Source organism: Excalfactoria chinensis, chromosome 2 (assembly GCF_039878825.1).
Source record: "Excalfactoria chinensis isolate bCotChi1 chromosome 2, bCotChi1.hap2, whole genome shotgun sequence".
In the NCBI taxonomy this organism is placed as follows: domain Eukaryota; kingdom Metazoa; phylum Chordata; class Aves; order Galliformes; family Phasianidae; genus Excalfactoria; species Excalfactoria chinensis.
This window is the reverse complement of record NC_092826.1, coordinates 25,063,734-25,091,415: the sequence shown is the minus strand read 5'-3', so window position 1 is coordinate 25,091,415 and position 27,682 is coordinate 25,063,734. Positions and strand designations below refer to the sequence as shown.

The 27,682-nt window shown below is 36.2% G+C and overlaps 1 protein-coding gene across 1 annotated transcript in view; it reads right to left on the bottom strand.

Moving 5' to 3' along the window:
- Positions 1–27,682, bottom strand: part of CNGB3 (cyclic nucleotide gated channel subunit beta 3) — a 56,010-nt gene that overhangs the window by 27,754 nt on the left and 574 nt on the right. The window contains exons 2-4 of the mRNA XM_072327283.1: positions 24,978–25,053; positions 16,468–16,588; positions 868–1,022 (exon numbers count right to left, since the gene is read on the bottom strand). Of these exons, the coding sequence (XP_072183384.1) occupies positions 868–1,022; positions 16,468–16,588; positions 24,978–25,053 (352 nt within the window). The remainder of the gene's footprint in view (positions 1–867; positions 1,023–16,467; positions 16,589–24,977; positions 25,054–27,682) is intronic.

Here is a 27,682-nt window from a genome sequence, read left to right as displayed (position 1 = left end):
CTGGTTGCTTTACTTCTAAGTAAGCTACACAATCTTTGAAGCAGATTTAAGAAGTGGATCTACAGTGATTTGGGAAAGAAATAATTGTGAGTTCTATGAGGAGAACAAAAGAGGTAACTGAGCAAAGAGTAATTAAAATGAAAGTGGAATAATTTTCTTCATTGATACAGTTCATTTTACTTCTGACACTATTTTTTCTAGCTTATTAAAAACTGGATAAGGAATAAACATCTCAAAATGACAGAATATCAAATCACCACATTCGATTTTTTGTGAAAAAGAAATAATGTAAAACAAACTTTCCTCTAAAGAGGAAGAGCATTATATTTGTTTGATGTTTCATATTTTATCTAAAGTCAACGTTTAATGAATTTCAGATAAGTTTGCTCTGTTTGAAATGTGTAAGTAGAGTCCTCAGGGTGTCTCAAAGATTGCTGTCTTGGATAAAATGTTATTTATTTTCACACAACAGATCTAATCTCAGACTGACCTGTATCTACTAGTGAGAGAGATACGTTTCCTCATCAATTTTAGATTCATCATAATGAATAAAGATATTAGGATCTACTTTAAAATATATAAAACTGCTTGACAGAGACAATTCTAGACATTAATTGAGATTTTCCATCAAATTCTGCAGTGATGGGATTCAAAAGGAACTTGTACCATGGGATCTGGCTTACTGTAAATGTTTACAGATAGCTTGACTTCACTGGGCACAAACTAACCCATTTCAATGACTAAATGTGATGTGCTAAGAAAAACTTCCTGAAAAATTTCATCACAGCATTTTCTGTTTCAGCAAAGGAATTTCATCTTTCCACTCAACAGATGCACAACTATTTATTGTACTCTAGAGTCACTTACAAGCTGTAGGACTGCCTTCAGGGGAGGACAGCACTGGGTCTTTCAGCTTTTCTTTATAGGCTGTGGCCCTTTCCCGCATTTTTCTGACAATCTCCTGAAGCTGGGCATCAGCATATTCATTTGTTTGGAATCCTTGAGATGTTGCATTCTGTGTCCTGTTTAAAACAGAAGAGAAGAGCTTTATGCGATGAAAAGCTACGGAAGAAACTTCCAATTCTACAGTACAAGCAGAAGTCAAACATTAAGACTGGATCTTTATTGGACATGGTGTTTATTCATACCCTTTAATTCATTATTAGGTGGGCACATAAGTTAACTTATGTTGCTTTCTGTTTGTGTCCTCTGATACTGCTGGATACTAACAGCAATCTACAAGATAATGCAAACAGAGGAGTTCAGGATACTATACGCTCTATACAGCCTGCTATACAAATGAATTCCCACCATTACTTTTCACTAATTTCTTATTTGGCTACTTAAGGCATAGAGCTTATCCTATGTTTTGGCTAAGATACAAGGCATGTTCCCATCTGTGAAATAAAATGTGATATTTACTGTGGTATATCCAGAAGATGACAGGACACGACTGAGTTACAGACTCTGATGCAGTGATACAGGTGGTAAGAATATGCTAACGTTATTCATTTATTTGATCTAGGCTTTTTTTATGACTTTTAGATAAATGGAGGTTAAAAAAAAAAATCTCTTTTTAGCAACTGTAAACAAACTAATGGTGTTCTTCCTAAAAACTTCTCCCTCATTAAGAGGTCATGAATTCTGTGTTTACTCAGACTGGGAGTGACTCTAATACTACATTCCAGCATTCATCATTTCTTCAGACTTAGAGACCTTTAATTTTCAAGCACGTGCACTCACAAATTCTGCATTGACACTAATGGTTTTAATTGGATCTATACATATCACACACTTGATTAGAACATCTGGCTGAGAGTATTTCTTGTTTGACTACATTTGGGCTTATTCTCACTTGAAATTTCATCCTCAATTACTTCTTACTATGCAAGCTGGAGCCATTTTAGAGTACCAACCAGCTCCGCAAAGCATTTGGACTTCTATGCAGAGACTAGGATGTAGATTTTAAGGCAGAGATTCCGGAAGACTGTTTAGAAGAAATGGACCTGGGGATATCAGTTGATGCTCTGCTGAATATGAGCCAGCAGTGTGCTCAGGTGTCCAAGAAGGCCAATGGCATACTGGCTTGTATCAGAAATAGCGCTGCCAGCAGGAGCAGGGAAGTGATCATCCCTCTGTACTCAGCCATGGTAAGGCTGTACCTTGAGCCCTGTGTTCAGTTTGGGCCCCTAACAACATGAAAGACATCAAGACCCTGGAGCATGTCCAGACAAGGGCAAAGAAGCTGTGAGGGGTCTGGAACACAAGTCTCATGGGGAGTGGCTGAGGGAGCTGGGTTTGTACAGTCTGGAGAAGAGGAGGCTCAGGGGTGACCTTATTGCTCTCTACAAGAACTTGAAGAGAAATTATGGTGTGGTGGGAATCAGCTTCTTCTCTCAAGTAACTAGTAATAGAACTAAAGGGAATGGCCTCAAGTTGTGCCAGGGGAGATTCTGGTTGGATGTTAGGAAATATTTCTTCTCTGAGAGTGTGGTCAGGCGCTGGAACGGGCTACCCATGGAGGTGGTGGTGCCACCATCTCTGGAGGTGTTCAAGAAACTTCTAGATGTGCTGAGGGACATGGCTTAGTGGGAATTGTTGGTGATAGGTGGAAAGTTTGACTGGATGATCTTGTAGGTCTTTTCCAATCTTGGTGACTCTGAGATTCTATGATTTTGTTCTGTATCCTAGATGTAACCTTTTTTCAGCTGGTGCACCACAGTGTCAGAGACAGATGTGATTAGTGCAGGCAGTAAACCTGGTGGTTTACACCCACACTGGTTGCAGCTGCTTCATCTGTACTGAAATCCTGCCAGCTATGCTCGATATGGTGAGTACTGTCCTGTCTTTCTTAACAGTTTACCAGCTCTGTATCAAATAACATGGGGGTGAGGATGCTACAGTAAGAGAAGCAGCATATGAAGAGTGAAGCTTGAAATTACCCATTTTTGGAGAAGAAAAATAGAGAGAAAGTGGCATGACAATATCTTGGAGAAAGAAGTGAAAAATACAGCAAGGTAATCTTTGAATAAACACCATGTCTCCTGAACATTTAAATTTACTTTTATGTTCCTAACAGAAGGAGCTGTAACTAAAAAAGGAAAATGTCAGAGCTGTTTGAGAATCACAGTTTTCTGGAGACACAACACATATCATGTTGCCCGAAGAAGTGTAATATAAGGATGTGAAAATGCTACAGCAATAAAACCATTGGATGAAATGAAGATAAGTCATTAGAAGCAGAAAAAGCGCAAGTCTGAAGTATGTGCTTATCATTCCTCTAATTTAAGACTTCTGTAGATTCTATTTCTTAAAACTCCCCAGGATGGAGATTAATCAGACTGTTCTAATACACTTTTTCATCTCATCAAGGTTTATTTTGTATTACATTTTTCCTCTGCCATCTGCAGCATAATGAAATGCTTTTGTATTTTGAGCTAACATGTCACAATTAGTTTTACAGCTTCTAAGCAAGGAATTTCAAATAATTTCTGCTCTTCTCTGTTGTTGTATTTGCTCAGGGCATAAGCTATTTTATAAAAAAAATACACTTATCAGAAGTCTTGCGACAAAGGGCCCTGCTATCTGCTTTTGAGGAAGAAGCCAAAAAGATGTGTGGGATTTCTTGTTGTTTAACAGCCTCTGCAAAACAAGCTAAAGTCTACTTATCATAAACGTGGAGTTTTATCTCTGCAGTATAGCCCAAAGGAATCATGTTGTTATTTCTAACTGATTAGAAGATCTGTGAATCTGTTTAAAGGTATTTGCCACACAGTTGATAAGAAAATGATTTTCCTTGACATCTGATTTGCATGATTATTTTTTTTTCCTATGTTACTTTCTAATAATGAAATACTTAAATTTTCTGTGATTAACACAAATGGAAGAGGCTAGAAGTTGAAAACTGCTGATTTGAAGGTGCGTTTTGTGCCTTCTTATGAAGGTACACTTGAAAATATCTTCTCTAATGAAGCCCTTTCTAACTTTGATCTGTATCACTTTTAGTGGCACATGCCATGAGTATGTGATGCAGGTGCTGCAAGACTGCCTGTCACTGCATGTTGTGATCTGGGTGGAAACTGAGGCCTGGAGCAGCACTTCCAGCCTGTCCTCAGATCAATTCTCCAGCAGAGTTAGTTAAGGTGTTTTCTGCTTTTAGTTTGGAGATGTTCCTTTCACTCTATGTGTGCTCTTTAATGCGTAAGCCTTTTATTGACTCTATTTATGGGTATTTTACAAATTCATATACATAAGCACATATCTGCCAGTAGGACAAGTGTGAATGGCCATCAGGAACAAGAGCATATTTTCTGGGTATGAGAGCCTGCTAAAGTTGTTCAATGCTTTGAAGAGACCATATTCAATGAGAGTAATTAGTTCATCACACTACATTACAGTATTTTCTGATTGTGGTTCTCTACGACTCAGATATTTTGTACCTGTGAGAAGGGCTAATTTGACTTGATGGTTGGACTAGATGATCTTGGTGATCTTTTTCAACCTTAATGATTCTCTGATTTGCTGATTCTATGACTTATGTTTTTAACCTGCTCTGTGAAGGAGATAATGCCTCATTTGAATATATCATCGTGTTCATTCTAATCTCACAGATGTAATTACAGACTGTATTGATTTTGCACTGGGCTCTTTCTGGCTTTATTCTGTGTACAAAAGGTTTCAGAGGATGAATAAGCTTGTGGTATCAACCAGTTGCTGTTTTCCCTTTGCCTGTGTTACCTAGTTGAATATTTTGTGCTATGCTGGAGCAGATTTGCAAATTCAGCGGTAAATCTCCTTCCTTACTGACACACTACCTAGCTGGGCAGAAAAGCACTTCTTCACTTTTCTCAGCTGAGCTGTGCTGAATGCAAGGATTTGTCTCTAAGCTCATGCATTATTATTTAAGCAAATTTATATATGACCTTTATGCAGTATTTTACACTAGGCTTAGACCTATACTTACAAAAGCATGTATCCCTTTATAGAATGGAAGAACCTTCTGGAAGTAGTTACTTCACATGGCCCACAAAATGGAAAGTTAGGACCATATCTCATGTCCTGGTCATGTGGCTTGGTTATTACCTCAAACATGTTTTATATAGCAATAGCAAGATATCTAATGATAGAATTATAATATTAATGTATTTTTTAGACTTGTTAATATATATAATGATAGAGTGATAGCAATAATGAATTTTTTAAAGTATTTTTATCTTGTAGGTTTTCCCTTGATATAATTTCCCCCAGGTGAAGAAAAAATATTTAGGCACTTATAGCACAGCAGAAGAAAAAGGCCTTGAGAGAACAGGTTATGAAAATACAGCACTGTGTGTGCTAATGTATGTAACATCTTTTAAGTACTGCAGCTTTGAATCTTTCAGTGTTAAGAGTTCAAATAATACAGGAATCAAAATACAATGGGTGATTTTACAGTAAAGGAATTGTAACCTTTTCTAGTTTGCAATCTTGAGTTTAATTCCTTTCTTCTTTTTGGTCATGAATACCAAATACTGAGTTCAACTTTCTCTTTTATCTACCATGTCACCCTCTGGTGTATGAAAGACTATGAAAATGTATTTCATAAATGCATGCAGTCTGAAAAAAACCCAACATATTTCTTTCTCCTGAATTCAGTTATAATCCTTCTCTTTGCATCACTTAAAAAATCTTTCTCCTGTCTATCTGGGAATGCAGTTCTTGTTCTTGCAAGAGACCTTGTTTTTACTGAGCACTGACAAACTGACACCTGCGTCTTGACTAAATAATTTGTTGTCTTGAATAAATTATGTAGAACCTCTGTTTCAAATAACCAGTTTTCAGAAGAATCTGACAATGGATAGCTGTGCACATGTCTACAAACCACGATGGTATAGCTGAGAAAGATTTCAGTGTGACAGAAAAATGTAGACCTGGGCATCATGAAAGGTATTGATTCAGAGTCATCCTCAGCATACACTATCGATTCCTCTTTGGGTAGATTTACAGAGACCAGAACCCTACCTATATCTACTCCCACTTCCAATCTTAGATGACTTAGGGAACTTCATGGTTTTCTTCACGGCTTTGACTGTAGCTATTCTGATTAAGCTTTCTTCATAGTCAATAGAAAGCTTCCCTGAAGGAAGGTTCATGATAACTAAGATATGCTTCTTCTCTTGTTTATGAAAGGAGTCTATCTTCCTTTACCTGCACAGGTATTTTGTATAGGAATGGCCTGTTGTATTTTCTTCAAAAATTTGTTTAGTACAAAATGTAGTAGTCTGCTAATGATGATTAACAGGAAATGGAACTGGGAAGATTACAAAGTAGGATTAATTTCTACATGGGGAGATTAAACAATTTAGACTGAATAATAGAAATAAGAGCAAATCTAATGCTACGTAATGAAGACATTTATTTAAGAACAAATAGAATTTATTTTGTAAATGGTAGTATTTTCAATTGCAGGTGGCAAAAGATAAATATCCAATAGTTAAATATCCACAGCAGGGTGCCTAAGAACCATAATGTATTTTCGTTATGGCAACAGTGAAGACATAGACCTAGAATGCATCTGGCATTTTGTCTGTGAAGGAAGCATTAATGTAGGTATATAAGAAAATGGTTAGAATTATTCTGACCGTCTATACTCTAAAGGTGAATTCATTCAGGAAATGATAAAGTCTCTTAGAATGACTGAGGGCCCTGAAAACCTATCTTATAAACGAACAACAAAAGAGGTTGAGTAGGATCTTTAATTTAAGTATTAGTAGATAAACAGTCAGGGAGAAGAGATATTTGAGCTGAACAAAATTGTAACAAGAATAGATGTGGAGAGAAACAGTATGAATTAGTATGAAAGTTACTAAGCCTTTACAGGCTGCGAGAGCCTTTCAATGTGGACAGCCTTCTAATATTCTAGGATGTAAGGAAATTATCTCAAGTTACACCAGAGGAGGCTTAGATTGGATATCAAGAAGAATTTCTTCATGAACGTGTAATTAGGAAATAGAACGAGCTGCCCAGGGAAGTGGTAGAGTTTCAGTTCTTGGGGGAGAGATGTGTGTATGTGGCAGTTAGAGACATGGTTTAGTGGTGAACTCGGTATTAGGTGATGGCTGGATTTTATTTTATAGATCTTTTGCAACTTAAATGATTCTGTGATTCTGTGAGTGAGTAACAGCTGAAATAACTCTGATAATACTGCAAGATTGTATCAGCTAAGATCATTAAAGGTGTCTTAGACAGTGATTCCCTAAAATGTAATAAAACGGATACACAGGAAATCTTCAGAAAATTTGAAATACATAAAGACGGGGAAAGTGAATAAGTTAGTGAACATGCATAGGTGTCACTAGGTCAGTTATTATAAAAGATCTAAACCACTCAAATGTTAACAATGTGAGGTGAGCTTCATTCATATATGAGTTTAACATACATATTTGTGAGCTTATATGTCAGCTTCTATGTGAGCTTGACATACATATAATATTTTATGGACTTGAAATAAATTGTTGACACTTTCAATCCCATGGAATGTCAAGAAGTCATTGATTTAATTTTAATTTTCTTCATCAGTCTTAAATTCTGTATCATCCAGTTCCTCGTAATTTCTTTTTTTAAAGAGGAAAAGTGGCTGAGTGACACCCAACTTTAGTAATCTGAGAGATCATGTCTTTCCCCGTTTGCTGCATGTTCTGAAATACTGGCAGTATTTTAAATTTTCTTTGCTCTAAGAAAAGATAAAATATTTTTTTTTTAAATTTTCATTCTGTTTTAGGGCTGTGCTTACTTCACAATGTAATTTGAATTAAAATTGATGTTACTTTTCTCCTATTGTCCACTTTCTTGTATATTTGATTAATTTGAAGGTAACAATGTAATATTTGGGTGAGTACTTTTGATTGTATATACATTCAAGATAAGGCCATAAACGTTAATTAGCTTTAAGTGAACACCATGTAAATTAAACTACCCACTGCAATTGATGACTTTCCTTAGTTCAGAGTCTTTGTAAAGAAATTATGCTTGTTTGGGCCCTAAGCAAGTGTTTTGAAACAAGTTATAAAGACAATTCATTTTGCATATCTCATGTTTTATTCTTATAGCAAAATGGATAAAGAAGAAACATCATTCAAGGAAGCCACTGTCTATCTGAGTTATCTACTGACACTGGGCTCCAAACAGACTTCCTCATGCAGCACTGACAAAAATTTAATCACTGAGGCTGCGTGACATTCTTTCTGTTTAGTTCAAAGGTAGCAACTTCTTTGACAATCCTCTTAGTTATTCAATTGCAACAGGTTGTGAATCCTCTAATCTTCCTTACAGTACTCTCTAGGGAGACGGCTGCCTTAATACTGAACACATGGAATTCTGATTGAGGTACCAGACTAAAACGTGAATAAGATTTTATTTTGATTAGCAATTTTATGGTATGATATGTGCAAAACAAAGTAGGATATGTGTTGGAAGTACCAATTAACTTTTAAAAATCACCTTTCTTTAATGCCAGTAGTGATATGAAGTTGCTTAATTGCACTGGGTATTTACCATGATTTAAAAAATAAAGGCAGAATCATTTCTATCACTAATCACTCTAGAACAAAACAGAACCTTATAGGAAGGCACCATATGGGAATAAACAAAGCTGACGTGCCATTGGGTCATTCTTATTTGTAAGTGAGTAAGTCTCTGAGGTATCTGTCTCTTACCAGGAATGTTTAAAGATATTTTTTAGCACTTACACATAAGTGTTGTATACAGTTCATGAGCACACTGCAAATCCTTCTTTAAACTTTCTATTCTTTAATTTATAATAACTAAAGGGGAATATAAAGCTAAAATGAAAACATTACAATATTTCACAGTGTGAATTAAAAAAAAAATAAAGTTGCAATAAAGTTTCCCAAATGAAAAGCTTCAATTTCAGTTGACACTTCGATTTCCCGCCCGAATTCATTCAAATCCTAAAATATATATTCACACATGTGTAGGACTAGAGAGAACTTTTAGATGTGCTAAAATCCAATCTCCCACCACTCAAAAAGGGATGAAATACATCTGCACCATTCCAGACAGAAACTTGTTTAAACTTATTAAAAATATGTCTAGTAGTGTCTATTCCACAATTTTCCTAAAGTATCGATTTCAGTGCTTCACTAACCTCTTTGTAAGATGTTTTCTCAACAAAATTTGCCCAACAACTGTGAATACGGGATAAGAAGTATAGATTCGCCTTTCTATTTGGATTTTTTTTTCTTTTTTTTTTTTTTTTTAACATAGGTGTTTTCATTTTTTATTATTATTACTATTCGTAGGGAAAATGAAAGAAGTCTGGACTGCCAGACTACTTAGACTTCTCATCAGATCCCCCTGATGGGATCCCCAACATAGGATGACTTTGTCTAAAAGTCTAGTATATGAAAAATGAGCAAATAATTGGATACAAAGAATTTTAATGAAAAATATTGGGCAAGACTAGTTATAAGCATGAATACTAAACACTTGTTATAAAGTAAGGGACAGTATTACTTTATTGTATTATATCAAGTTTTATGGCATGCCTTAGTTTTATACATCTCTTAGATTTATAAATAAAGACACTGATGCCATTGCTATTGTTTGGTGCAAATATATTACACATACTAGCGTTCCTGTTGCAGAATTATGCAAATATTTAATAACCAAGATGACATTTTAAATAAATTATTTCTTCTTTCACCAAAAGGTACCTTCTTAATTTGAAAAGTGTTAGGTCAGCAGATTTTTACAAAATGCTTTTAATTAAGGAAGTAAATTACTGACAAAGTAGCAAGCTACAACCTTGTTTTCCTACATTTTCTAAACTAAGAAGTTTTACTGATTATGTAGTCAGAAGTAACTAGTTGTGAATATATCATTTAAAACGATGTGAGGAAAGAAAAGAGCACAACAACACTTCATATGTGTTTTCTTCTTTTTACTTCATATGTACTTTTTGTGTAGGACATTCTTGTCCTCTTACACTCTTCATTTAGTATTCAAGAAAACACTTAAAAACTCCTAAATCCATGATTTTTCCAACTTCATGCTACCTACTTGACTGCTCTACAGAGCAAATGGCATTAGATAGCATTGGCAACTGCAGAACAGAACAGAATTTAAAGGGTGTAGGAACATGCATTTCAGCTATATTTTCAACAAGTTTATTCCAATTCAGTACACCAACACATTGTTATTTATTTTTCGGGTTCTCTATTTAGCCACTGCAAAAACTACAATGCAGGCACTAAAAGTGGTGAGCTCTGACAGATAAGTAGATAAAAAATATAAGATTTAAGAAAATAATTTTGATTTTACAAAATGTACAGGGTGTGTTAAATCTATCTGCAATTTTATGTACTGCATTCTTTAGCTGGAAATGGCAAAAGAAAGGTATTTCTCTTTGGAAAATGTTTGCAACTCTTTTTAAAATGTGATTTTTCAGGATTGCTCAGCATTGACCTTGTTTTACTTTCTCCCAAGTCAATTAGAATTTAGAGCCATGAGTGTCATCTTTTTGGGTCCCTGGCATTCTAACAGTAAGCTATGGTTTTGGGAGGCTCTGTAGAGACTTGATATTGACCTCTTTCACCAAGGTGCTAAGATTTTGTTCTTCTGGTTCAGCATCATTTCTCTAGGATACATCTGCATGGTGAATTGATGTGTAGCACCTAGTGGATGGCAAGCACTAATAAGCACTCTAATTTTCTTGGTTGAGGTAATTGAGCTAAATGAAGTACATTACTCACAGAGCAGGCTACCAGCAGGAGTTCTCTTTATTAACCTGGCTATGCACCACATAGCAAATTGCCTCTTAATCTCTGTTTGTTTTGTTATCTTTTTTTGCTATTAGCCAAATTAGAGAGGAAAAAAAACATCTCCTTTATGGGCTTAAGAAAGGCTGGTATAACTTACTAGGTAATGGGATGTAGCTATGAAAAAGGCAAAATGCAAACACTTTTCAGTCTTCTTGAGCCACTTGATCTCATGACAGTTTGCAGCACAAGAGCTCTCCTGGAAAATGTTAAAGGCTGGGTTTCTGAATTTGCAAAAGCAGAACACTGTGTGGGAATGTTAAGCATATTTTATTTATTAATTACATTTTATTGAAATTTATTTCATGCATTTTAGTTGAATATGCTTTGTCAACAGTACCTAGATTGTGTAGGCAGCATATCAGATACAGTTTTTTGCTCTTTTCTGAACAGAACATTTTGAGGTGAAATGCAAGAGCATCTGAAGTCCTGGTTACCTACTGTATTTTTTTCTTCATGTACTGTTGGATATGTGGCCTGCAAGTATCAACTGTCATTTCACACAGCATTTTGCAGAGCAGGGTTCACCATCCTTGACTGGGGTTTTAGTGTACTACCATAATATAAATAGTACAATGTAATCATCTTGGTAACCTGAAAAGATGAAGCACTCTTACAACTTTATCCAGGCTTAAAGGCTTTTAAATTACACAGAAGAGTGAGGGGGTTATTAAAGGCTTCTTTATCCCCCCAATTTTTCTCTGATCTATGCTCTCAATTGTTTTGTGTACCATTCTTCCATCCTTTATGTTTTTGAGGTTTCTTCAGTTTCTCAGTCTCACTCCTTGGGGTCAGTATATTGTTAATTCTTCCTTAGGTATCTTTCTCACCTCTAATCACCGCTATGCCATTATCTTTTATATAGCTAGCTGTCTTAACCAACTGTCATGTGCACCAAGCACTGTGCTGACTTTCATGCTTCGGTGTAGGGTAATAACAAGGTCTTGTGTTTGTCTCTCCTGTGTCAACTTTGTAATTATGTCTTTTCAAAACTCCTCGTTAGATGTTGGGTTCCAAACAGTACCCTCACAAAGCAAATTATGGTGTCTTCTCTTGTGTATAAATGACTGTGCCACTCTTCTTGCAGAGCAAGGTGGTCTGGAGATCTTAGGGTGTAGGGATTTTTTGAATAAATTGTAACTTGAACCAAATTCAGCAACATTTTCTACTCATGGCTAAGACATTCCTTATACTTTGCGATTGATGAGGTGAATTTCTGTGTTTGTTTCACTGCAGAGCAGTAACTTTGCCAATGCTCATTTCAAAATATTTGAAGTTTTTTTTTTTTTTTTTTTTTTTTTTTTTTTTTTTTTTTTTTTTACATTTTAAAACCAAGAGAAACCATCAGAATGTCTTGTCTGTTCTGTTTGACAGAGCCCATTATTCTCAGTGTGCTGATCTCTTGAAACACTTGTCTGATTCTGCTAACTTTTGCAACTTCATTTCATCCTTCCTGTGCCTTTCAGTGGTCTCTCCATGTTGGTAGGATACAATACAAAAAGTGAGTGTTTCCAGCTGAATCTAGCTGATCCAATGACCACCTGGTTGCTCAAGTGCAGAACAAAGGGTGAGAAGATGGGACCAAGGAAAGGGCTGTCACGTCCTTTAGTCATCATCATGAACTCAGACTGGCAGAAGCTTCTCATCAGTTGTATCTATGATGGTGGTAACTTTTCTAAACTACATAGTGAAGTAACAAGGTAATGTTTCAAGTTATGAAGAAAAAGGTATTTTAAAATAAAAAGTACAAAAATGATAAATAATTATTTGAGTAAGCAAATTATCTGTTCCTGGAAGTGTGGCTGCTGCGCTCAGGGCCAGATCTAAAGCAGTGTCTTTGAGAGTTGTCCCTACCTTTGGCAACAGTGGGGAGAAGCACTGCAGTTCAGCCAGGCTGACCCCTGCCCAGGGACCCTCTGGCAGCTCCCTGCTCCTTAGGCAGGAGCAGTCTTTGCTGTTTCCTGAGGATGAGCCACATTTGCTTACATGCTGGAGAGTATCTTGACTGAAAGATACGCTGCATTTCAAAAAAATGGTATGACTATGTACATGAACACTTGTTTTTACAAACCCTCCCCAACAGAAAGAAATCTTGTTGTAATATGAAGGCAATAAGATGCCAGTGTCCTTTATAAGAGTGCAAATTAGGTTCTGACTGTTGTTCTGTTCCCTCATTTCTTGCTGTGAAGAGACAGCATGCTCTTAGCCTTCCTTCCTAGAAATTATTACTTCTCAGCAAATAGCTATTCATGGAAATGGACTATTGTTCTGTTGTGCTGTCATTAGAGGAGGAGGGAAGAAACAGTGCATTGGCAGAGAGTCAGACTTGTGTGGAATCCTATCTAAGCCATTAGCAAACAGGCACTTAAAAGTTTCAGTCTCTGTTGCAGTTCAGTGCCTTGGTAGCTGTCTGTAGGTCTGTGCTTTCAGATGTAGCATTGGGATGACTGTAGGAAAACTCAAGCTATGTCTTTCCACCATATATTAATGTCCATCACAGTGTACTTTTATATTTGAAAAATGAGTATGTGTCCAGTGGCAAAGCAAATTTTTTTTCTCGTCAACAAAGAGATTCTGTGGCAGTTTCCAGGAATAAATGCTGCCTTTATCAAAGTTGTCATTTACTTAGCAAGAGAAATAACCATTTTGTTGCTTCAGAGGAGACTCAGAAAGCTTCCTCCCTATTAATAGATAACACAGGCTGTGTTACATCATGAGTAAAAGTCTATTCTAATGCAGGTGAACTGGAAGGAAGACACATCTGGTGTGCACCCTGCAAACTGTCAGAAGTAGTCCTACTGACTTCAGATTACTGCATTAGTATGAATGCTCATAAAGCAATATTACCCAAACCTAAGGATTTTAAAATTTGAATTACGTAGAAGTTTGTAACTTCACCCTAGAGCATCGGAAGCTCCACATGAATATGCACTAGAACTTCTTTATGGTGAGGGTGATGGGGCACTGGAACAGGCTGCCCAGGGAAGTGGTGGAGTCTCCTTCTCTGGAGATATTCAAGACCCGCCTGGACGCCTACCTGCGTGACCTGGTGTAGGGAACCTGCTTTGGCAGGGGGGTGGGACTCAATGATCTCTGGAGGTCCCTTCCAACCCCTACCATTCTGTGATTCTGTGATTCTGTGAAATTCTGTATCGAGAAATACAGGCCCAATCTAACTGGAAAGTATCATGTTTCAAACATGGCTACTACCCTTATTCTTCCTTAATCTACATAAGTGAGCCTGCAGAGATACATTTTAAAAAAATGAAAGCTACAGTAAATGAAGATAAGGTGAAACTTTTTCTATTAATATCATTTCCATGATCATTTTCATTCACCTCAAATTCTGAATGTACTTATAAATTTATATAGCTTTTCTCATATAACGAAGGCAATTGTTTTCCTTAAAAATATTCTGGTAGGTAAATTTGAATGCATAGACAAAATAAAATAGTGAACTTGATTGACATTTTTGTTTGAATAGACTCCCATGAGTCTTAGGGACGATGAACTAAATTTGCCATTTTAAAATGATTCTCCCTCCAGCTCTGAAAGCTTTATAATAGATCTGTTTAGTTTAGTTTCATACAAATGTGATGACACTAGTGCCGTGCCTCTCAAGCCCTACTGCAGAACTGAGTGGCTAACTGTTCTCACAGTGGAATTCGCCAAGGATATATTGTCTTTTTAGAAGCTCTTCTAATTAGACTGACTAGATGCATCTAACTGCATGCATGGATGACAGTGCCTCAGAAGAGCTCTGAGAATGCTTAATAGAAACATTTTAAATTTCATTTTAACAGGCAGATTTTCTCTTACATTAAGCAACATGCCCTTTGTTTCATAAGCATGCTGTAATTGTGTTAACCAGAACTTACCAGTGGAACTGTAAATATATAATAATATACCCTACAGTCACAAAAAAAGGCTTAATCTTGGCTTTCATTGTTGACCTACTGAGTCACATTCAAATTACTGAGTTATTTATAATATTTACAGACACTTTAGTCAGAGCTGTTTTTGTTGCATGTATTATTTTATAGAGGCATATGCATTAGTATTTTGCTTGATTATTGCTTGTCACTGTACTGCAAAGTCTGTGTTGGTGAAGGAAAGGAAATAGCCAATCTTCTCCATAAATTAAATAACTACATGTCAGGAAAATGCTTCTGGTTTATGTCATCAGAATAATCAAAATATTATAACGCTAAAGGAAGTAGGAGGAGTTTCTACCCTGTTATGAACAGAGTATGTCCGTAATTTACCTTTCAAAGGGATCTCAGCAGGCTGGAAGACAGGAAAGTGAGAACTTCATGAATCTGTGCAAAGACACGTTCCTGCACCTGGATTAACCCCATGCAACTTGTAAAGGCTTGAGGCTGACTGAGTTGAAAACAGCTTTGCATTAAAGGATCTGAGAGTCCTGGCAGGCCAAATTTAATATGAATCCATATTAAATAATCAGTATTACCCAGTGTGTTCTTGCAGAAGGTTGGTCACTTCATTGCTTTAGAAAAAACACAGCCAGCTGACTGAGGAAGTGTGGTTATTTGTTCTTTTATGTGACTTGTGAGATGATATTTGTGTTCAGCTGTATCTTCTCCCATAAAAAAAGACACTGACAAAATAGTACAACACTAGCCTGGGGTTATTGGGATATCTGGGGACTAGGTGTATGAAGAGACACTAAGACATTTGGGTTTGTTGAGGTGAGAACAGAAGAGTTAAGAAAATAGAGGTAATTGCAGTGTTCTGTGACTCTGTGAGTAGTTATAGAGAATATGAATCCAGACTGTTCTTGGAGGTTTACAGCAAAAAGGCAAGGAATGAGGTAGACCAGATCACCCAGGGAAACTGTAGAATATCCATCTTTGGAGATTCAAAACTAGACTGAACAAAGCTCTGATCAACTTTTTCTAATTTGGAAACTGCGTCTAACCTCTAAATTCTTTGCAGACATTTGTTCCAGGTTCCTGTTGGTGCTGTAGTAAACATAGATTATTACAGGATTATACGTTCTTGGATTTCTCTCTCAGTCCTATTTTAATAAGTCAAAAACTTTAATAAGTTATAAAATAACTTATATAAAGTTAAAGCTTATATAAGTTATAATATAAACTTATATAAAATAACTTATAATAAAATTTAATAAGCCCTAAACAGGGCTTTTCCTCTGAACAAAAATTATTGTTTAATTTCTTTGTCTCTTCTCAGGAAAAGAGTGTTCTAATTAACTGATGGCATGTTCTAATGGTGTTTTAAGAGTATAACAGCAAAAATATGTACAGGGTAAAAATTTTTGAGCCAGGATAATGTGACAGACTTTCAGCTATTCACAGCAGGAACCTGGGGCTTACAACTTTGCTAAGGTAGAATGATAATAATTATCAGAATTGCTAGAGTTATTTTATATGAGTATTAAGTAAATCCTTTTCCTTATTCCTGCAATTTAGAATGAGATATCAAACAATCTATCAATAGCACATACTAAATGAATACTGTGTATATGTGGTTGTCTGAGAATTAAAATGTTCTTCAGATCTTTACAGTTCTGGAGACATCTCTAAGAACTGAAACACTGCACACCGAAATGTACAGTCACGGTATCAGGGATAAAAAACCTTCACATTTTCAAATTGATTTTACTCACTTGGCATTTTCTTTCCCATTATTGAGCTGATGCTGTTCTTGTTGAGTTGCCTTAGCTGGTTCTGTTGATTTTTCAGTTTGTGCAGTTTGTGAAGACTTGGCTGGTTTTTCTGGAACTCCCTCTGCATTTGGAAATAAATTTTAATTTGTGAATACTGATTTTTAAAGAATTACTACAGCAGTTTTAGAGGAATCAGAACTTGGCTTCCATTATCTCTTCAGTGCTTGTGACACTAATACTGAGACCTGGCTTTTGAATGATTTCCTGCATAAATCTGTTTCACTGTGAGTTGAACAGAACATGTTTATGCTGAGAGTGTCTTTTAGAATATGAAACTTACTGTGATTCTTAATCTTGATGCTTGTGTAAGTAGCTCAACAATGATTAATACACAGCTCCTCTAAATTTATAAACAACAGGAACATGTGCAGTATAGTAGAATTATAGTGTGTACATATTTTAAAAATAGAGGACAGATAGATAGGTCTGCAGAGATATACCTCATGAAATACAGGAGGAAAAATGAAAAGCAGTTTATTTGCTTAGGCATAGCAAATGCTGATAACATTACTTATGTTCCAGTGTTTGAACTGCATTGTATCTCTTGTTGCTTCAGCTGTCATGGTAGTCCTATTTGTTGCTGAGTAAATTATGATTATAATTATGCATCATTATGGATGTATGTACAACCTTGGCTAGTCTACTTCATTTTTATTTCAAGATTTCTTTTTTAAAATAAATTTAGTAAGAAGTTTGTTTCACTTTCCTGTATGCAAATGGCATATTCTCTTGCCACTTGAGAGAACTTATGTGATTAATTCTTCCAATTAGTCTTATTTATTTATTTTAAATGTATATGGTTGAAAAATAAGTTGAAAGCGGTCATCAGTCTGCCACTTTGCATAAAGGAGGAACAAACCCAGCCTTCATAAATACTTTTAAGTAATATGATTACAGAGGAAAAAGCTTGGCATGGAGACATTGTAGCAAATAAATGACAACCCTGTTGTTTATGTAGTATTTTAAATGCAAGACAGCTCAAAGGAAGTAAAACCTGGAGTATTTTTGATAGGGAGTTATTCATTTTGGAGGGGCACAAGCAGTCACAGTAGTAAACTGTAAGCTACCCAGCTGGAAGATCATTGCTTCAAAGTCACTGAAACAAAACTCAGTGAAGGAGAATGGGTCAGTTTGCTTACAGATAATCAAAACTATCCCTATATGACCATTATTCAGATTTGGGATTTTTTTTTTTTTTAATTTTTTTATTTTTTCCCATGCATCTCTTCAGAACAAGCACAATGTTTTTTGAGACGAGTTTCAGATTTTACAGAATGAACAATTGTTTACAGAACCAGTCAGGCATTTCTAGAGAGAATTCTTTTCTTAGTAATTAGGTTAAGAAGTGAGGATGCTCAGTGGGACTACCTGCTACTCTTACAGGAATTAGTGTCTTAACGAGGATCAAAGACCCAGTGTGGAGTAAGAAGATGAAATAAATGCTCCAGTCAGAGTCAGACAGTGAAGTGAAGGGAAGGCAAAGAAATCCACTTCCCCTATCATGCTGGTTGTTTTGGTTTAGGAAGTTTAGGGGTTAATTTTCTAATAGTCTTAGGGAGAAATGTAGCGATATGAAGTATAAAAAAATAAGTTGCAGGATTTGTCTTACTTATCAGCTGTAAGCTGTGAAGACTTTTGAGAGGAATTCCATTTAAAACTCTGACATTCAATAGGATTATGGCTTATATTGATAACAATATCTTGCCCACGTAATAGCAATGAAGATTATTGTTTCCTATCTTCAGGAGTTAGTATCCCAGTACTGTCTTGAAGAAAATTGTATTGGAAATCTAGGCTGGGGAAAATTTCCTCTTGCCTGAAGGGTCCACCTGGGAATTCTTAAGGAAATGAATAAACCATGTACAGGGAGGTAAAGCCAGCAGAGGATTTCTGCTGTTACTGTCACTGGGAAGGTTCAAGATGGGATGGAAGGATTCCCTACAATTTGATTACACAGTTCAAATATTTCTCTTTGAGTTATAGTAAAAAACCCTTTATATATACATATATTATAGGTATGTCAAAGGAAGTATTTTAAAATGGATTCAGGCTTCTAATGCAGTGAATACATTTTCATAATGAAATAAAATGCATTTCTCCAAGGAATTTCACTAGGTAAGAAAACCTAGGAATAGCTCTAGTTACAGAAAATAAAGACATTTTATGATGTACTTTTAACTGACTAATTTGTGGCTCTTGATTCAGAAAGGAATCTATTAAATTCTCCTTAACCTGTTAAAATTCCGTTGATCCCAGAGGATGTCTACAAATGATACTACTGGCTCTGTGCTTTCCTTGGCACATAAGCCTCCTGTGGTTTCGTGGTCAACATAACGCAATGTAGAAAAGGAGAGGGAAAAGCCAAATTTTTCCTCTCTATCTACTGTTTCTGCTCCCTTCTGAATTCTACAGTTTTAGTTCTCTGATTTTCTGGAAAAAAAAAAAAAAAAAAAAAGAAAAAAGCAACACAAAAAAGGCCATGAATTCACAGGTGACAGGAAGAATAACCTCAGCATTTCTCCATCTTATTGGGAAATTTCACCTGCCTCTGATTGCACCTATGCTAGACAAGAATTGTGACCTGATAGGAACAATCAATACATTGAAATGATGCTGAAGGCCTAGCATCACAATATATCTGTTTAAGTTGTATGCAGATTGGGTCATCATAGAAACATGGAATAACTTAAGTTGAAAGACACCATCAAGTTCTAGTCCCCTGCCATGGGCAAGGCTGCACCCACCAGCTCAGGCTGCCCAAGGCCCCTTCCAGCCTGGCTTTGAGTGCCTCCAGGGATGGAGCACCACAGCTTCTCTGGGCAGCCTGTGCCCTCACCACCCTTTACTCTAAAGGAAACCAGTCACACACCCCTAGAATTCTTTTTGTTGAAAAACTAAAGTGTACTGGGGGACAAAAGAAAAGATGATTGACTTCAGAAGGGCATTCTTTTGAAATATAGTATCAGTTTAGACACACTACACAGAATAACAGGCTCTTGGATGAAGCAGTCTCTGGCATTGCACACGTATACTGTACAGAAGACCACCAAGGAACAAAATGTAAGGTTCTTGTTTATAAGCATCCCAGTTGAGAAGGATGATGGCTTCTCAGCCTGCTAAGTACTGTGAAGATACTCAGTCTGAGGTCTCAGCCTACACAGATCTTTAAATGCTGTCTGCACTTAGGCAGATGGAAAGCATTGTAATAGATAAGTATTCCAAACTTCCACAAGTTTTTAAAGTTCATAAAATTCCAGTACAAGCACAAAGCTTATTTGCATTAGGATATCCAGGCCTGGCATCACTGCCAGCTATATGTCAGGTTTTAGTTCTTCTTTCTGTGTGAATTTGGGAGTGTTCTCTGTGTAGTCACATTTAAAAAGCTCTAGACACTCTTCAGTGCTTAGAAAATCTAAATCATACCCGTCTAACATCTGAGACCAGCTTCAAGGGAATGCCTTTAAAGAACAATGTGTTAGTCATTTTAGAGAAAATCCAGAGCACATGAGTTGATTTCTAGAATGGATGACAATCCATCAAATGGATGACAAGGCTTATGGAACAGCCAGTAGGGCTTCTATTGGTTTTAAATAAGTTTGAACATGGTAAAAGAGTAATGAGAGTGCAAAAGAAGGCAGAATTGTGCCAAGGTGCGAACATCTAAAGCAGTTTTCAAAACAGATGATTCCAGGAATAATTTGGAAAGGGGGTTGATTTTATATTATTTTTTTTTATTTTTTTTTATTTTTTTTTATTTTTTCCTGTAACAGTGGAATAGCTTACTAATGTCATAGAATCACAGAACGTCTCAGGATGACCATAGAAGTCAGCTAGTTCCAGCCCCCTGCCATAGGAAGGGTTGCCAACCACTAGCCCAGGCAATGCAGCTCCCTTGTTCTTGTTTTGGTAAAGCTACTTCCTCCTAATATCTAACCTAAACCTCCCCTGTCTCAGTTTAAGACCATTCTTCTTTGTCCTATCACTGTCCACCCTTCTAAACAGTCGTTGCCCCTCCGGATCTACAATATTCCTGGGTTACTTTTGTCAAAGGAATTTGCCTGATTGTCCTTGGCTCCCAGAAGTGTATCTGCATCCATAGATACTTGAAAAATGTGGCTGCAGGGTAATGAAATGCCTAGAAACCTAAATAGAAGGGAAACCTATGGAAGAAGGAGGTAAAAATTCATTTCTGACATTACAAAATACACAGGTTTTTAATTTTCCAAGTAAAACTTTTGGAACAAATGCTTTGTGCAAGATAAAATGATACAGAAACCAGTGGTTCAGAGCAAAACAATAAGAAGGTGTACATTAACTTTTAATACAAATCTCATCTTCAGTGGCTAACTATAGTATTATAAAAGCTTATTTTGCATGCTAGTAACAACAAAAAGAAGGATCATTTAAAGAAGCTGAGTTTGTTTTCCCAGCTTTTAGCTCTGTCATTCTCATGAAAAATGGATATCTGAAAGGAATTAAAAAGCTTCACATCAGCAGGAGTGGAAGCAAGCTGATTAAACATATTCAAGTCCTGGATAATCTTGAAAAAATACATTCTATCAGAATAATAGCTGTTGACTGTGTGCCAGTGAAGGGTATAAATTATCAAAAGACAAGGAATAAGATTATTGCATAAAAGCATCTACAGTGACAGGTTTGGCTCATGGAGCTGCTGCGGGTTATATCAAAATACTGTGTTTAATCTGTGTTTTTTGAAATACCCTGGATTTTTATGTTCTATAGGCCAGGTTATGTAAAATAGCTGAAGAGCAAGATTCATAACTGGCCAAAAGCAGGTTTTAGCTCCTGAACAATGATTTAATGTAAATATTTCCTGAAATCAAAGTTCTTCTTCCCTCTTACATGGTTAGGTTAGTATTTCAAGTAACTCCTAGTTTAGATCCATCCTCTCTCTTGTACTGTCTTCTCAGTCTTCAGCGGTTTTGAATTCATTTCTGCACAATGGCAGAGCAATTAGGAAGGTTACCAGATTTCCTCCCCTATCTCTCTAGTCCAGATTTTTCATGGGAAGTTAGGGCATTGGCATAGAAGAAATTTAGATTTGAGCTGCTTTATTATGAAAGTGTCTCCATAACAGCTAGGCTAGCATACAAAAGGTGACAGCTGTTTTTATTTGTTTAGCCAAACATTTAGTGGAAAAGTGAATGTTCATTGAGTATCCAAGTGTACTTGTTGGGAGAGAATCTGAAATGGCTTAAAATTCCTTTAGAGCTGTCCTGACTTAGAGGTGCTAGGCATTCAGAGATGTTGATTTAATTTGCATTAATTTCTCCATTTTTTATTCTACTTGGGCTTCACACTTTGAATATAGATTTTCTGAGTCTAACAAAAGGATCAAATTCCTATTTACATTATAGTATGGCATTTGCATTTCACTGGGAAGTTGGTATATAACATTTTATGCATACTTTTCAAAGCCTTTCATTTCTGAAAAGGCTAAATACGTTTGAAATTTGAAAATGGTGGTCTCCTAAATGGGATGCTATGTCTACTTTATGATTCAGATGTACAATAATGTCATATATAGAAGTATCAATGATAGCTTTAGACTGGTTTTCTCAATCAGGTTCTATCAAGAACAAAGATATGACAACTTGGGCTTTAGTGAAAGCTTAATAAATATGTCTATGAATCTGGACAAAATCTTTGAGATAACTGCTATTTTAGTAGAGGTAGGAAGACTGAAAGACAGGATAGACAGGATATTGGAATTGGGTAGGACAGTTTCTACGGAGGGAAAAGTGAGAAGATAAATGAAAAGAGAACAGGCTCTGGAAGAGCTTTATGTGTGATTATAAGAAGAGCTTAGAGAAAGGGACAGAAGAAGGACAGGTTGGGAAGAATCATACAGTTGCAAGCAGGACTATGGAGGATGATAAAACAGACATACTAGCAGGTGCAGACCGTAAATGACTTCCTAAATAGTGTGACCATCAGCAGAAATATTGGAAAACTGTAAAACAAGTGAAGCATTTGTATAGCCAGGCAGTTATGGAAGCTGATAAGAATGCAAAGAAATTATAGCACTTGGATTCAGTATCACAGATAATCTCTAATTAGGTGAATCATAGTTTGTTGAGTACATAAAGTAATATTGGGAAAAATTAAAAAGTGAATCCATTATGAAATAAATCCACTTAGCACAGTGAATTACAGAATGAGATAATTATGCAGGAGCTATCAGAAAGTAATTAATTAGTGAGAGCAGACAACTTAGGAGGTGGGGATGAGGCAATGAGCAGCCAGCAATGAAGCCAGAAGGGGTGCTGCTGAGAGATGTAAATGGCCAAGTTTCTACCAATTGTGCCTCCTGAGTGTAGGGGACATCACGCTGCCTTGTGAAGTGCTAGGAGGAGGGGAGAAGGTGATGGCTGCTTTTGGGCATGTGACAGGAAGGGGGTGAAGATGAGCTCTCCTCAGGATGTTGGTTTGTACTTCAGGTTGGTGTAGCCGCACCAGGAGCTTCTGATTAGAGGTTTTACTCATCTGTTTCATGCTGATTAAACCAGAGAAATTGCTTAGAGATCTCATGAAAACTTTTCTCTGTCTAGTTTGAATTCCTCACCTTAACTGGTCTCTTTTAACTAGCTTTGTATGAGCTATGTCTGTACTTTTTAAAATTCTGTCTAAATGCATACATACATCACAAAATGCTGTGTCTGGTCTCTTGTCACTTGCTTCTCCACAGATATTATTTATTTTCTTCTAACAGCTGACTATGGGATTTTAGACTTGTTACAAAGATTACTAAGTATTGTAGGAGACTTTATTTATTGCAACAGCCTTGGCATGGTCTGCTTGGAACTAGCCTCACTTTTCTTCCCTGAGTTAATGGAGTTCCTTATTCAGTGTGGTGCCTGTGCAAGTTCTTTGGATTGTATATCCACTGTCTATCTAACTTATTATTACCCATATGCAAAAGAGAAGCTCTCTTCTGGTTGGCTGAAAATAGGACTTTTAGACTTCCAGAGAACTGTGGATTTTAAAAACAAGCAGACAAGTATCTGCACTGCTAGCTGCTATGCTGTCCTACAATAATTAGTGAAGTATTTGTTTCTGTGCCACCACTTCTCATGTTTTCCTTTTCAGAAGGGGAAAGAAGTAGTAGAAATATGGTACCTTGAAATATGGATCCATGAATTTTCGTAACAATGTAAAACTAGATCAGATTTTTGATTGAAGCAGAATCATTTTCTGAAACCATATTTAATTCTGCCATGGAGTAACAGCTGTGATTTAATGTTGCTAGAGAAACACGTAACTTCTGAGTTAGTTTTACAGTGTTTGGCTTACAGTTACAGTTAATCCATTCAGAACCATTTTAATCATTAGTTTACTAATACAGTCATTTAATAATAGGATAATTACATTCAATTGATCTTGTTTGAAGTATCATGATGTGAGGAAAGGAAATGTGATACTGTTTACAGTTATATGAAGTGCAAGAAGTGACCATACACGTTTCCTTGTGATCTTTTTGCAATGCTCTTCTCTTAAAAAGATAACTTATGGAAAGAAAGTGGAAGGTTCACTGAAAGGAACCCGAATTGCTCTCACAAAGAAAAAGGATGAGGTATTAAAAAAACATAGGCTCTAGGCTTTCCTTTGCTACCGGAGGATGGAAAGAGATGCTGCAGATGTGGGGGTCATGGTCAATGAATGGTTATTGCTTCATTCATTCTTAAACTTTATTTTGGTAGCTGTTTCAGTATTCATTCTATGTGACTGTTTTTTTGTTTATTTATTTATTTCAGAGCTATGGTACTCTGATATAAGGTATGTCTATTAAAATAAATAACTAAAGAGGTATATGAAGGAGGAGAATAGCCATGGCCAGCTGTCACAGCTCCCAGACAACCAGCTGTTCAGGGAAATAATTACCCTGTATTACTGCCCTGAGCTCTTTAATCCAGACCTGGAAATCATGTGATGGCAAATCACCTTTAATAGCATTGAATTCTTATGTTTGTAGAATAACAACTCAATTGATCATGTTCCTCAATAGATTTGAATATCATGTGGGACAAAGTTTTTCTAATTTTTATTTTTCCATCTGTATGATTGAAATATGCAGTTTTCTTACTTAAGCCAATAAATGTCTTTATTTTAAGAATTCTTAAGAAGACTAAATCAGGCTTAGAGTAATAGAAAATAGGTTTTGTTGGACAGACTGATAAAAGTGGACAAGCCAATGGAGTTTGTGAAAAGCTTGAAAAGTTTGTTGCCTTTTTATGATGGTTGAATAGTGCTTCTATTCCTACAGCAAATTGTTGGCTCAAATTCAGTGAGAACTCAGAGTTCTTAATTTTTATCAGAAATGAAAAATAAGGCCAGCCTCCTTAGCATTTTTAAGAGGAACAATTTTGTATGCAGTATACATATATATTTTTTCCAGATGATCTTGGAGCACTCATAAACGGTTTACTGACCTTGTTCCTTTGGTGAAGGCTCTGCCTTCTTATTGGCCTCAGTTTTCTGTGGGTCATCTTTTTTTGTTTTTTCATCCTTAAGGAAATAAGGAGGAACAGAAATTAGATGGTTATTGCTGAGAGTAATATGTATGGTTTGAAGTTTGCAGCATTTGCTAGGAATTTGGCTAATCAAGCTGACACCTACTGAGATGGGTCTAAATGGGGGGGGGGGTCTGTAAACTTTGGGGGGGGGGTCCCAAAATGGGGGGGGGGGGGTTTCATTATCCAAATGATATCCTGGAATGGGGGGGGTTTCCTGGGTTTTGTGTATGTTCTTGGAATTTCCAGCTAGGTTCACAAAAAGACTCTAATGCTTGAAACCAAAAATTGATGTCTTCACATGTGCTGCACAACCATAGTTACGCAGTCTAGAATTCCACCTCTGCCTGGTCCTAGGTCTTCTTTAATGATGTGAAGGTTGGCTTGTTCAGTACTGCCACTCACAAGCTAGTTTGCATCCTTAAATTAAAACACGTCATGTGCTTTGCTTTTGCGTAGTGTTAACATTGGTCTGAGGGGTGCAAATGAGAAGTGCACAGGGATTTTTATGTGCTCACTGCACTGCATCATAGACAGGGCTAATCAATCCCCATCTGCCATCCCAGACCAAATATATTTGCCTGTTGTTCATCATGCTAGTTAATAATAGTAATAATTAAGATACTGTGTTTTGTAAGAACATGGAAAATTATTTGACTTCAGGAGATTTCAGGGCTTCCTGCTTTCTTCTCTTCCCTTCCCAAAACAATACATTCATCTGCAAAAATTAAAATATCAGTGTGAGTATATTGATCTACAGTCACCAGATGTTAAGTACCTGTCTCCTTTTCTCTTTAGAGAATATATTTTCACAAACAGAAATGTCTTAATTCTTAACTCATTCATTTTTCTATCCATACTTCAGCAGTATCATTTTAATAGTACCATTTGGATCTTGCACTGATGTATGGAATCATTCTGGTGCGAAGAGTAACCCATGTCTCTAGGGAAATCTAAATATATACTTCTTTCCTACAACAGTGTTCAGCTGTTCAAATTCAAGATTTTTCTTCTTACAAGAAAATGTTTTATTGACACAAAAGCAGTTGATATGAAGAACAACACTCAGTGGCCCAAATGCTAATCAATCACTTTTTCTTTTGGTGAATAATGTCATATGATGCACTGTAAGGAAGCAGAATGTGGAATAGTCTTCCAGAATGGCAAGCACTTGTTTTTTGTTTTTTCCTCATAAGTGAGAACTTAGGCTTTCCAGGACCATCATAGCTGATTCACTGCCACCTTTGGAATTTTCCCTGCAGTTCTTAGAAATTTTGAAGTGAAATGCTTTTGAAGTATTAGGACTATTTCATTTTTCATCAGAAACGTTTCCTTAATTTAGTACAATTCTGTATCAGTTTTCCTGATGCTTTGGTCCATCCACTAAGTGCAGTCCTCATTAATGTATTCCTAAATAATTAGACCACACTAAACAAACATAACAAAAAGGAATTTTTCACTGAAATTACAAAATAGTGGAAATTGTTCATCTAATTCTGATGAATTTAAACACTTCTGTATCTCCCCTGTGTTTTAAATTCTTAATTGGATTTTCAATTACCAGAGTTCATCATTCCACAGCTTCTTTTCATAAAACTACTTGCTTTAGTTTGCTGTGAACTGCTAAATACCTTACACAGCTTCTAAAAACTGGTTTGCTCTATATTCATGTCTGAGAAAGACTTTTGTGACTGAAGAATGGAAAATCATGGTGATGAGAGGCTTTGAACTAAAGGAGGACAGATTTAGATTAGATGTTAATAAGAAATCCATCATGTTGAGAATGGTGAGGCATTTGCACAGGCTGCCCAGAGAAGCTGTGTATAACCCATCCATAGAAATGTCCAAGATGAGATTGGATGGGGCCCTGGGTTACCTGATCTAGTGGAATGGGATTTTAAAGTGATCTTTAAAATCACTTCCAACACAAGCCATTCTACAATTCAGTGATGTCATTTTGAGTTGATGGCAATAGGGACTTGCCTGCTCAAAAAATTGTTTTTTGTACGTTTGTAATAATCAGAAATTAAATCTGAGTTGCAGTTGGATTAAACTTCATCTCTTGTTGAGGTTCAGAATATGAGCTTCAGAAAAATGCAAGTTCTAAGAAATTATTATTCAAACTTATAAATGATTCTTTTGGTAAGGTAAAATTTTTGGAACTTATGTATATGTAAATTTAAACTCACAGAATTTGTCAGCCTTCGTAAGTGCGAGACTACTGTGAACTTGTTAAAAAGGCACTTAAACTTAGCCTTCTAATGATTTTTTTTTAAATTGTTTTAGTAAGCCCGATTTCAGATTAATAGCTCAGAATGATACTAAATAACAGGTTTTGCAGTCCTATCTATTTGGTTATACCCTAAATTGTTAGCATTTTGCTTGTGAAGTTGTGATTATGTCAAGATAAGAGAAATAAGAGAAATAAAAGAAACCACAGAAGCACTCAAAACACTTTCTGACATTATTGGTAGAAAGATAAAAAATATAAAATATTCAAAGGTAACAAAGGAAGAGTATTCTGCTTTTCATACCAAAAAAAAAAAAAAATAAAAAAAAAAATCCATTAACTGATATGAAAAGAGCGAGTTAATTTTTATAGCAAAGAACTGCTAAAAAAATGT